The sequence below is a fragment of the Dromiciops gliroides genome, chromosome 3 (genome assembly GCF_019393635.1).
Source record: "Dromiciops gliroides isolate mDroGli1 chromosome 3, mDroGli1.pri, whole genome shotgun sequence".
Classification (NCBI taxonomy): Eukaryota; Metazoa; Chordata; class Mammalia; order Microbiotheria; family Microbiotheriidae; genus Dromiciops; species Dromiciops gliroides.
This window is the reverse complement of record NC_057863.1, coordinates 471,384,921-471,398,418: the sequence shown is the minus strand read 5'-3', so window position 1 is coordinate 471,398,418 and position 13,498 is coordinate 471,384,921. Positions and strand designations below refer to the sequence as shown.

The 13,498-nt window shown below is 36.8% G+C and overlaps 1 protein-coding gene across 8 annotated transcripts in view; it reads left to right on the top strand.

The window, feature by feature from the left end:
• The window catches only part of NBEA (neurobeachin), a 764,716-nt gene that overhangs the window by 725,291 nt on the left and 25,927 nt on the right, over positions 1-13,498 (top strand). For 6 of the 8 annotated variants that reach the window (XM_043991715.1, XM_043991718.1, XM_043991717.1 and 3 more), the window contains 2 exons: positions 11,135-11,224; positions 13,292-13,484. In XM_043991715.1, coding sequence (XP_043847650.1) covers positions 11,135-11,224; positions 13,292-13,484 — 283 coding nt within the window. The remainder of the gene's footprint in view (positions 1-11,134; positions 11,225-13,291; positions 13,485-13,498) is intronic. The other 2 variants (XM_043991721.1, XM_043991716.1) reach the window with 1 other exon arrangement.

Genomic DNA, 13,498 nt, shown 5'->3' with positions numbered 1-13,498 from the left:
TTTTTCTCAGCCAAATTTATTTTTTATTTTATTTATCAGCAAAAATCCACCTTCTCTCCCAACACTCTCCCACAAATGAAAAAAAAAAAAAAGAAAAAGAAAACTTTTGTAAACATATATAGTCAAGCAAAGCATTTCCTCACTGGCCATGTCCAAAAAAAGAAGTACATCTCATTCTTCACTAAGCCTTTTATCCCTCTGTAAAGAGGTAGGTGATGTATGGAAACCAAATTCAAAAACTCTTATGGCTCAAATATAGGAAAGAAGGAATTAAACTAGCCACTTGGTGGCCAGAATCATTATATTAAGCTTTGGATTTTATCCAGCCTTCTCTTGCCAAACATTCTCAGCGTGATAACTTACCTGAAAAGTAATGTTTTGGAGTAAAGCATGGGGAAGTGGGAGACAACATTCAATTATAAAGCCGTGATAGAAGAGCATCTCTGGGTTTGGTTCAAAAGCAAGGCCAAAGAGTCATTTGGAGGTTTAGCAAATGACAGCTTTCCTGTCCTCCCCGTGCGAAAAGGATATATTAATGGTGCCTCACCAGACACAAAGGGGAGAAATAAACATCATACTAGACACTCCTACTTACATAGCTACTTTTGAAGTCGATGGGTTGTTTTTGTTTTTGGTGAGGCAGTTGGGGTTAAGTGACTTTCCCAGGATCACACAGCTAGTAAGTGTCAAGTGTCTGAGGCCACATTTGAACTCAGGTCCTCCTGAATCTAGAGCCAGTGCTTTATCCACTGCATTACCTAGCTGCCCCCACAGCTATTTTTTAAAAAGTAACTCTAGAATAAGAATTTGGAGACCTATTTTTCCCTCCTTTTTTTTTTCCAGAAACAAGACCTAGGGTCATTCTGGGGTGATTTATTTTTCATATAAGAAAAAAGAACTGAAAGTATGGTTTCATTGATATGGGAAATTCCTGAATGAGTCAAATCCTAGGTACCTTCTCTGCAACTTAGATAGAGTCTTAGAGAGTTAACTAGAGCACTGAGAGGCTAGAATCACACAGGCAGTATTGGTCTGTCCAAGGAAGTCCTTGAAGCTTCCCGCCACCTGTCTATTCACCGTACCATGCCTCCTCTCCAGGTTTTTCTAATCCCTGTATTCAATCATACCAATAGGCATGTGTACATATCACTTCCTCCAGGGAGAATTTGTCTATTTTTTGAAGATGAACACCTACTAGAGGAAACTCAGTATCCTCCTGTTGATGATCAATTACTAGACTGTAGAGAATCAAGTATAAATGCTAAAGAAATTTTTTAAAGTAAAATTGTTGTTTGCTATAATTATTCTGGAAAAGCTTAGTGGGTAAGAGGTAATAAGCTGGGCCTTGAAAGAAGGGTATTGGTGAAACTGATAGAGAGGAGGAGGAGAAGCAGAAGGAATATGGGCAAAAACACAGGCAGCATGAGCTTGGTTTGTGTGAATGGGAGTGAAAATGACCTGACTAGAGTAGAAGAGGCAGACTAGGGGGAAGTACAGAAAAATCCTAATAGATAATTGCAACAGGAAATGGGGGGGGGAAAGTAATATAGTAATATTGTTTTGTAAAATCTGTATTTTAGTTAGGAGGAAAGTATGTATAATTGAGGGGGTTGGAGGCATTAATGAATGGAAACAGAGGAAAAGGAGATGCAAACAAAAAGAAGGGGAGAGCTACATTTATAAAGAGCTCTGCATGGAATTCTTCAATTCGAGCCTCACAAAAACCCAGTAAGGCAGATACTACTGCTATTATTATTTTTATACATATGAGGAAATTGAGGCCAAAGAGGCGAAGGGACTTATATGACCCAGGGACAGAGTTCTTTGTTGTTGTTTAGTTGTTTTTAGTCATGTCTGACTTTTCATGACTCTTTTTGAGGTTTTTTTGGAAGAGATACTGGAGTAAGTTTGCATTATTCTTCTCAGCTAATTTTATGGATGAGGAAACTGACGCAAACAGGGTTTAGTTACTTGCCCAGAGTCACACAGCTAAATGTCTGAAGCCAAATTTGAAAAGTCTTCCTGACTCTAGGCCCAGCTCTCTATCTGCTGCTCCACCTAGCTGCCCTGATGGAGTTTTTAAGTGACTATAATTGTCAGAATTCAGCATTATCTGACTCCAAGTCCAGAGCTCTTACTGTTCTGCCTTGGAAAGAATATCACTAATAGAAAAAAATTAATATTCATAGGCTCATCAGATTTAAGTCTGAAAGAGACCTTAGAGATCATCTAGTTCTTGTTCTTTTTTTTTTGCGGGGCAATGAGGGCTAAGTGACTTGCCTAGTAAGTTATCAAGTGTCAGAGGCCAGATTTTAACTCAGGTCCTCCCGAATCCAGGGCCGGTGCTTTATCCACTGTGCCACCTAGCTGCCCCCCTTGTTCCTCATTTTGAAGATGAAAACGTTCATTTTAAAACTTCTCCAAGAGGAAAAGTTTTTAATCTTTGAAATTTTCCTTTAATTTAGGGATCTATCTATATATACCATTGTGGGGATTATAAATTGAGCAGCTTTCTCTATTCACCTGTCCCTTCTCCATTAATGGTTCATTTCCTAGGTGGGTTTCCCAGTATAAATATTTTTTTCTCTCTAGGAACTTGTAACAAAACAATCTATAATTCTTTTTCTATAATTTTTTTCTGGACTTTAAGCCCCAGACAGAGATAGCACTTTGACATAACACCTCAGGTCTAAATTTCTCCCTGTCCTCCCTCAGAATGCATAGACCTCCATCATCTCCTCCTCACTGCAGTCCCAATAAGTATGCTCAGGCAAGAAGCAAATGTCTTTTATTGAACTATCCATGAAGACAAAGTAAATGTTTAAAACAAAGAAATGTAAATATACTTTTAAGAAACATATTTTTTCCTGTGCCTGGGGGAAAAGACTTTAGACTTTCCTGAAGGATACCAAGAAAAGAAAGGAAATAACAACCAAGAACTACCATCTTGGAGTATGTGATAGGAGCATTGGAGGATGGAGAGAGGGTCAATAACCAAGAATCTGTCCCATTACTCCTAATGACACAGCATCTGTCCAAAAGCTCCTCGTGTCCTTTCTGCTCACACGGCCTCCTCCCCAAAGACCTGGTGATGACTCTTCATAGTGGCTGCCTCTGCGTGTACTCCTACTCTTCCAGTCTACACAGCTTCTTGGGGGTCCTCCCCATTTCCAATTCTTGTGCATAGTCTTTACATCTCATTGAGGGTTGGCTTCATTCACTGAACTCATTCAAAATGCCATCATTTCCAACTATTCCTCTGCCACTACCATTTTAACACTATCTGGGAATGGGGCCATTCATTACTTGGCCACTGGCATTGCTCCCTTTCTGATTCAAAGGATTTGATTAGGGTTCATAAAGGGAGCACTGGCCATGACCACATTTTTAATGTTTATTTAACACCTCATTATGGGCCCTTTGCTTTCTATGATTACAGCCTGAGCTTTGAGATTATTTCTCTTTAGACATGTTATAACTAGAAATAGAAATAAGACCCAAACACATTAAGAAACTGAAACTGATCTTTTAATTCATATTTTAAAATATGTTCCTTTATATTTGCATTTTTTGAACACCTTGAATAGAAAAAATTTTAAAACAGCATATTAGAGCATACCTCAGCTCTGTGGATCCACACTAGTTGACATTCCAGTGGGCATCTCCATGAGATAGATATGTATAAATAATACACAGTAGAAAACAAGATTTGTACCTCAACTTATCAAAAGTAATGAAGATAATGTTGCCATTTACCAAACAATAGGGAAAATGTGTAAAAGCAAAATCTGCTATCACTAGTACATAATAATAACATTTGCAAGTTTTACAGCTTTCAAACAGTAGCCAATCACATTTGTCCTAACAAGCCCAATATTTGGGGACTATCGATTGTGTTTGTTGGGTAAAACCAAGAATACTAGGAATTAGTATTCTTTTTATGTAAAAACCAACCCAGGGCAGCTAGGTGGCACAGTGGATAGAGCACTGGCCCTGGAGTCAGGAGGACCTGAGTTCAAATCTGGTCTCAGACACTTAACACTTACTAGCTGTGTGACCCTGGCAAGTCACTTAACCCCAATTGCCTCACAAAAAAATAAAAACAAAAATAAAAACCAACCCAACAGGATGCTACCCTGATACCTAAGGAAGGGTAAACTGACCCAGGCTGGAAATGAAGCAGGTCAAACTTGTTCTGTTCAGTAATGGGATTGGCCCCGTGTATACCTGCAAGATGGGGAGACCTAATCTCAAAAAAATTAGCCTAAATGATGTAAAAAGATGTTCAGAAAGGGATTTTATAGGGTTTTTTCTTATCTGTTTTTAGGACCTATTGATTTTGTGCATTGTTACTTAAATGAAAGTTTGCTGTTATTTAGACACCCTCATGAAGTGTGCAGATTGCTATTACTTTATGCATTATACATGCAATTGTTGTCCACATTATCCCATAATTCCCTTTAGAGCAAGAGTTCTTAAGAATTTTTTGTGTCTTGGACTACTGTGGCAGTCTGGTGAAGCCTATGAACTCCTCGGAATAATATTTTTAAATGCATACTACAATACATAGCATTACAATGGAGACCAAGAATATTAAATACAGTTGTGTATGTATGGTTGTGCATGTGCGCATGTGTATAGACAAGTTGATAGATCCTAGGTTAAGAACCCTTCCTTTAGAGGATCTACACAGCACGCAAGAGGCCTTCTTTTGGCCTTTTAGGATATTATATATTTATAAAATCTCTTATTTTTTAATGTTCCAATTTTTAAAAAATTCTAGTAATTACATGCAAAGAGTTTTCAACATTCATTTTTTATAAGATTTTGAGTTCCAAATATTTCTCCCTCTCCTTAGCCCTCCCCAAGACAGCAAGCAATTTGAGATCGGTTATACATGTGCAATCATGTTAAACATGAAATCTCTTTTACAAGGAACCCTAAACCCCAGTTAGTCCAATCTGTGCCTTCTTGAGTCCCCTCTACAATATTGAAAATAATGGTCATACAGCTGCACTTGAAAACCTGCTGTTAAGGAGAATGCCTTTGCCCCTTACCAGTTCATTCCATGTTTAAAACAACTCTCTTATCAGAAAGTTTGCCCATATGTCAATCCCAAATCCTTCTTTTGCAACTTCCATCCATGGCTCCTAATTCTGCTCTTTTTATGTCCCCTCTAAGTCTTCTGTTCTCCAGTTCATAAGGTACAAGTGGAATTTATTGTTGGGTATTAATATGATCTAGCTTTATATTTTAGGAAAATCACTTTAGCAGCTTTGTCAGCCAACTAGCATCTATGTATGAAGTACCTTCTCTGTGCCAGGCACTGTGCTAAGCACTGCAGATACAAAGAGAGGCAAAAGGCAGCCCCTTTCCTTCAGGGAGCTTAAAATCTAATGGAGGAGACAGCGGAGATAGCCGTTCTGCAGTTGATCTGATTCTTTCCAGACCCTATTTGGGATTTTCTTGGCAAATATACTGGAGTGGTTTGTCATTTACTTCTCCATTTCGTTTTTTTTTTTTGGGGGGGGGGGGGTTGTGGGGCAATGGGCGTTAAGTGACTTGCCCAGGGTCACACAGCTAGTAAGTGTCAAGCATCTGAGGCCGCATTTGAACTCAGGTACTCCTGAATCCAGGGCCAGTGCTTTATCCACTGCGCCACCTAACTGCCCCCCATTTCATTTTATAGATGAGGAAACCAAGGCAAACAGAGTTAAATGACTTGCCCAGGGTCACACTGCTAGTATGTGTGAAGCCTGATTTTTAACCCAGGAAGATGAGTTTTCCTGACTCCAGGCCAGGCGTTCTATCCCTTGGGCCATCTAGGTACCCCTTAGAGAGATAAGTTATAAGCTACCTTCAGCATGTTAATTTTGTCAGTGGGATATCTATATCTCCTATAAGCAATTTAAGATGATAGTCTTAAAAGGTGACAGGTTAATGTAGAAAAAACATGTACCTGAGAATTTTTTTTAAAGTTACATAAATGAGGCCATGCTCACATTCACTTCAAAACTTAGCTGGCCTATAATTTTATTGGTGTGGGTTCTTTGCCCAGACATAGATTGAAATTCTTCTATGATTAGCTAAAAGGTCTTCATGAGTTATGATTAAAAAATAATAATTCATCACCCCTGATCAGTCTGGTGATGAGCCTTATTCAGCTTACCTAAGCTGGTCTTTGGACAACAGACATATAGTCTTTCAAGCCCAACCTTGCAGTATTTCCATGTTGGTAGGATCTGTGTATGCTTATGCTGTCCTGAACTAACCTTTGTGAAGCCAGTATTTCCTTCACTTCAAATTTCTTCCACTTGTTTCCTCAGTTGCTTTTGATAGCAGATGCCTTACTATTTTTTTCAGTCTTTTGACAATATTGTAGTATTTCTGATCTCATAAAATCATGGTTTTCTATTTTCTGCCTTCTAATTATAATATGCTAGTATCATTCTGGGCTCACTAGCCCAGAGTCATGCTGTTCCATCTCCCCCCTCCCTCCCAATCCAGAAATCCTCCTGAGCTACTGGAATAGTTGTTTTTTTCCCCTCTGAAATATAAGCCCCTATTCCTGCTGTGTCAATGACTGTTGGGTGTCAATGACTGACTAGCACTCCAGTTCCATCTAGCCAATTAAAATCAATTAATTAGCTTTTACAAAAAGAGCCATTCACTTCATAACTATAGCAAGAACAGAAATATACATTTCTCCATAAATACTTTGGATCACACCTCCCCTATACTACCTTGGTCTCTAGGGAGGTACATATCATTGATCCCACAAAGTTCACATCCAAATGCAGCATTTCTGACCAACAAGCCCTGGTCTCCACTCTACTGGGCTGGATCCTCAGGGTTACTCTTCACTTCTCAGGGCATCAGTGTTAGGCTGGCAGCAAGATCCAGCATGGGCTCAACTACTATGCTCCTAGACCTTCCTTAGCTCACTCTCCTGACCTTTTTGAAACTCATAAGATTATAACCCCTAAATTCTTTCATCTTAAACAAAAAACACAAAATACCAAAACAAAGAACAGAGGTCCATATTCACTGAACCATGTGTCAGTCCTGGAAGGAGAGGGCTCCTCCCTTTATAGAATTGTTTCTTACCAGATAGTAAGTCAGAGTCAAACCAAGAGCAGAGGTCCAAACAACAGAGAAAAGCAAGACCAGAAAAGGATTTTTGAAGATGCCCCCCAAGTTTCCAGTTATGCAACAGCAATGAATTAAAGAGGTTGTCGTTGGCCATCTGGTTACCAGAGTCAAAATGTCTCCATGTGTTCCAGAGGCTCTCTGAGGCCCTTCCATTCCCATCATCATACCTGAAGAAGGCTGCCTGGCCTCCTACACAACCAAACATGCTGATGTATACTGTATGGAACCACTGGGATTGGGTCAAGTGACAGGTGCCCTCTTCCATAGGATGTATTCTTCCCATGTTTTACTCGAGTTCTAATTTCATTTTTATATCATGCTTCATTTTTTTCCAGCCATACTTGGATTCTTTGTGACCAAACCATCCTTTTCTCTGGGGCTTTACTTGTATTTGCTGTAAAGTTGCTTTCTTTTGGAGGGTTAGCTTCTTTAGCTTCTTTTAAGCCACAGTATTTCTTCATCATGTTTAGTGTTTTCTTCTATTTACTCACTTCTTCAGCCTCAGTTTCTAGATTGAGGTTTTGTGCTAAGGCCAATCTCCAACCCCCACCCCCCATCATTGGATAAAGTATTGTCCCTTCAGTAGTTTGGATGCTGCCTCTAGAATTCTGGATGGGGTTGACTGGGGTCAGACCCTGCTGTCTTCCTGAAATCCCTGGTTTCTGTCTCCACATTTTATGGTCCCACAAAGGTGCCATGTTAATCTGTCTTTTTTTCCCCTTGCTTCCATCTCCTGGTGTAGTTCTGATATTTTTTCTTACAATGGCTCCAAGTGTTCCCAGGTAGGCATTGCTTAGTTCTTTTTCCTTATGTAGTGATTTGTGGGTGCTGCTATTATAGACCAGGTCTCTCTTTGGTCTTCTTGGTCGTTGATCTTTCTCTTACCCTTTCAGTTATTTGCTAGAGTCTACATTAGGGACTTGTCTTCTTTCTCCTTTTACATAGCCAATTTAATTAAAATACATACCTATTTATTGAATTGTTTAATGAATGAATGGTCATTTACATCTTAAGATGCTACATATATGAATTTTTCTAGAGTACTAAAATTAAAATTTCTAAAGCACTAAAATTAAATAAAATTTAATTAAAACATCAAATATTCACTATTATATATCATCTAACAATTGTACTCTAATAACAAGAATATTTTGGATTAGTATAACAAAAATATTCAGAAATTGTAACTCCTAATTTTTAATACATTTTCAAACAATTTAAAATGTGGTGTGCTTTTTTGTTTTTTGGCTACAGAACTAATTTTGTGTGGGTCTTAAATCAGTGAATGACCTATTCATTCAACAGACATATTTATTAATAAGCACCTATTCTGTGTCAAGTATTATGCAAACACTGAAAACACATAGACAGGAACAAAAAAGGTCATTCCTTCTTGGAGAGTTCAAATCCAGTCTCAGACACTTACTAGCTGCATAACCTTGGGCAAATCACTTAACCTCTGTTTACTTTAGTTTCCTCAACTATGAAATGGGGATAATAATAGCACCTATTTCCCAGGGTTATTGTAAGGATCAAATGAGATAACATTTGTAAAAAGTATACCACAGTGCCTGGCACTTAGACACTATATAAATGCTAGCTATTATTATTAATAGTAATGATGATGATGATGCATAAGGGGAAAATATCATTTAAGGTTTTACTTTTGAAAGATTTAAAATACTACATGCCAGATGCTTTTAAAAATCCATTTTACCATGTGCCCTTAACATAATTAGATTGTTGGAAAGTATCTATAATGAAAGACTACCTGAGGGTTTTTAGTAATTGTTATCTGATTATGGTGATGAAATCATATCTTGTCAAAGAAGATCAAACAGTAGTTTTGTTAATGTTACCATGTACTGTTTTAAGTCATTCTGTCCATCTACACTTTAGGGTCTTGTGGATGTTAGCATTTCTTTTGTATAAAGAAAACAAAGTGTTCCTGAATCATACTGTACATCAAGTACCTTTCTACTCTGCCCTTTTGGGAGACCCTAGAGGAGAGCTAAACCTGCCCTATAAGTAATTATCCCAGGGGCACCAGGGTGAAAAATAGAATGAGCCAAAGAAGATGGTCAAAGCATTCTGACCTTATTAGAGACCAGGTGCTTTCCACACTGAACCTAGTCGCCACATAATCATGGTAAAAGAGAAGTTCATACTTCCATTGCAATTGCTAGCATAATTTTAATTCTTCCTTTTCATGAGCAAAATTAAGGCCCAGTCAAGTTGGAAAAATGTGAAATATGCCCAGTGCTGCCTTTTTTTTTTTTTAGTAGAAACACGGACTTCAATCAGTATTTATTATTAGAGAGCATTTTGCTACTACTAATACATTAAACCAGGTAATGGGCATTTGCTTTATAGGACATTCTTAACCATAAAATTACTGTTTCCTTTTTTCAAATAATCTTTAAATGTTTGTAATACAAATGAATTTAAACAGATAAACTCTCCTTCCCCAACCTCTTATTATCATAAATCTTGCATTTGGCTGCAAAGTCAAATAATATTTATAGAAATAGAATTTAGTTGAATTAGACTTTGCTTATGAGTGGACACCATGCAAACAAATGTGTACATTAAAATTGGACAGCATTTAGAGATATAATAATTCACTTCAGTGCCTACACAAGCAAAAGAACCGAAGTTCCATTTATGCACCCATTAAAATATGGTGGCTAATGATGCGTTCATGTTTAATATTGCTAATAAATTTAACAGTTCACATTTTTATTGATAAACATTTTCTTGAAATGTAGTCCAGGCAGACAAATTGTTAAATTTTAGCACTTTTTAAATGAGAATTGCAGAAGCTGATACAATTAGTTAGTAGCAACACTATATTATGAGACCTCCACCAACTTACCTGACTTTTTAAAGCCCTAACCAGTGCTTTTCGTATTTCACTTTTATGAGCAACCAAATTGCACACAATTTTCAGGAGAAAATAAGTGTGGTAACACAATAATGATCATAATAAATACTAAGTTTCTGCTTGTTGACTTAAATTACATACTTATATTTCAAGAAAAAATATTTCTCTGTGAGTCTAGCAAATACACTGAAGTATTTTGCTCCTCAAATTTTAAAGTGTAGAAGAAATATCATTTAATAATCCTTTAGAAAACTGTCTCACCCACACAAGAACAGTAGAATGTATTATGAAGCCAAGAATCCACATGTTCATTTGAGATTAAAGTCTAAAAGTATTTTTTTCACTGGGAAGTAACCAAAAATTGTTACCATTTCTATGTAGAATTTTAAGAAATAGCCAGTCGCTCAGGGTGCTTTACATATTTCCCTTATCTCCGCCTTTGGGGAGTTCAGTCTGAGATTTGATTTAAAATTATGACAGATTGAAGTAGCCTTCTCAAAAATAATCATCAAATTCTAACAGACATAGTACAATAAGTTAAAATATTATGATATCTTTAAAAAAAAATAAGGGTTTCCTAAGTCAGATCATTACACAGATGTGTTTGGTATTCTGCTTTGGTATCCTCAGACATGGTTGATGAGAAATGTGATTCTTTTGGGTTTTATTTTATGTTATTTATGGGTTTCACTTTTCCATTTCTTCCTATTAAGATTCCAGAAGCTTATTTTATTAGAGATCCTCATACTTTTCTTCTTACAAAGGATTTTATCAAGGTATCTGTGTTGACGTTAGTGTTGAGAAATCTCCCCAGTCCTTAGCTGCATGTCATCACAGGTTAACATTCTCACATGTACCCTTAGCTACTGGAAATAAGAATGGTTAGCTGGGTAACTGCAGCATGCTTGAAAAGAGAAGCAAAGCTTGTCTACAAAATACTAACACTTGGATAAGTCTGCGCCCTGGGAGAAGGGCACCACGTGAATCTTCTAGACTTTTTTCATGGCTGACTTGGGATGTGCTTGCATTGTCAGATAGTATGTTGACCTACCTCTTTGATGCATATTGATTATGACAATCACTCTTCTTTCCCTGCAGGCCATGGAGGCACAGATACAGAACTTTGGACAGACGCCATCTCAGTTGCTTATTGAGCCACATCCACCTCGGAGCTCTGCCATGCACCTGGTGAGACATCAGCCTGTAGGAAACTTTTTATTTCCTTTTTACCTCAATATCTTTTATAGGTCATATGGAATACCTGTTTAAGCAACACTTTTAAAAATGTTTTTTACTTCATTCACTTACCTGTATATCTATAGTTACTTACATCTTGATTCTCCTGAAAAAAGTTGGATTTCTATGTGTGTGTTTGTGTATACTTTATTGCACTGCCCTCTTTTGCATTCACAGAAGCATTTTACCTTTTACTTATCTTCCATGTTTTTTGTATATACCCACACTCATACTCTTGTTGTATATCCACACACTCATGCCACATTTCAAGAAAAGGAATAAACATTAAAAAAATTTGTGATTATCTGTACATGATGAAAGTAAAGAATTAGTAGCCAAGTTATTTGAAATTCTTCCCATTATTCAGGGAAAACAGTAGAGACATTCTTCACATTTTAGTCTGAAACAATAAAATTTATTCCCAAAGACAAAATATTGATCTTTTTTATAAATAGTTTTGAGAAAATAGGTCTATTAGATGTATATACATTCAGGTAGTAAAGGCTTTGTTTTCAGTGCCCTTTCAAATTGAAATTTGCTGAGAAACTTTAATATATTTAACAATTATAATTTTCAGTGACTTTTATGTTAGCAGTGAACTAATAAAACTGTGTTTACATAGTATCAAAGTATCTGACCATTTGTAGTCATAAAAGCAAGGAGAGCCTTATTCAAAAAAGGAACTTCAGATTATGGCCCATAACACACATGTCAACTGTCCCTCTATTTAATTATTTATTTGGTGATTAAGGCCATACATTTACCAATGATACATATTTAATCATACTCTTAGCAAAATCAAGTATGTTGTGTGGTGGGGAGGGGGTTCCCTTCCGTTTCAGTTTTCATCATAATTTGCAATGAAAAGGCAGGGGCACCAGGTCAGGTGAGCAAAATAATTATGGCTGCATGATAACCCATATACTGGATGAAATCCTTTACTGAGATAGACTTAATTAATTTTTAGTTAAGCATTTTGCTGAAATTTTCCCTTAGATGAATCAAGTTTTACCATTAACAAACTCCTTCCAACTACATAGCAGTTAATTCCTTCTCATAAAATATATGAATATTGTGTAGAAATTACTAAAGGACCTCTTAATACAGAGTGTAAAGTATTTTCAGGGAATTGGTCAGGGAATCATCACCAACACTTCATTTTTTGAAAAAGTTTGGCAAAGGAGTTTTATTCCCAGGTTAGTCTTCTCATATTTAAAAAATGCTTATCCTGGAGAAATGCCCAGTCACAATCATTGATTTCCTGGGGGACATTATTAGAATTTAAATTGATGTGGAATTGTTAAGCTAGAATGTCTAAACTTTCTGAGTTCATGTAATAGGGAATTATTAGCTAACACAAGTGATTACAAAGAACTGTACCATGAAAGTTCTGTGTACACCAAATAATGGTTATTTTTAAGGTTGTATTTTTCACGTCCTTTACACATAACAGTCATTCAATTATTTTGTATGTTGATTTGTATGGTTTTGATTAAATGTTTATCAACATATTTTACTTATAGTTCATAACTATAAACATCAGTGTAGAAATTGTTCATGTAACACCCAAACATTATAATTTTGTAAATAGGTTGGTTTGTTTTATAGAGGTATAAGGGTATATGCTAACTAACAATTCATTAACTCATTTTTTTTCATCAGGACAACTGCTTTTTAGCCAAATCACCTGAATTTACTAGTTAATTAGACATCAAAAAGGAGATAGCCATAGCCTGGCTTTTCATTTGTTTGACAGCTACATTTGATTTTGTACTGAGTATTTTACTTTGTAACCCATGATATTGACCTTATAGACCCTTATGATTCCTTCTGAATATGAATCTGCAGGCTTTGTCCTTATGTCAAAGCTCTCCTCCTTCTGTCATATGTTGCTACTTGAGATTGCTCCATTTTACCTGTTTGTACCCATACTCTATTTAACCTCATTTTGCCTGGACCTCCTCACTAACTGTTATCCCTTCTGTTTCCTTCTGCTTTCCTCTCCTTTCTATTCAACAGTGTTTCCTTCCACAGAGTCCACTCATGTTTAAAGATCAGATGCAACAGGATGTTATAATGGTGCTGAAATTTCCATCAAATTCTCCAGTCACACATGTGGCAGCCAACACTCTTCCACACCTTACCATTCCTGCAGTGGTAACTGTGACTTGCAGCAGACTTTTTGCAGTGAATAGATGGCACAACACAGTAGGTATGTGCTCAGAA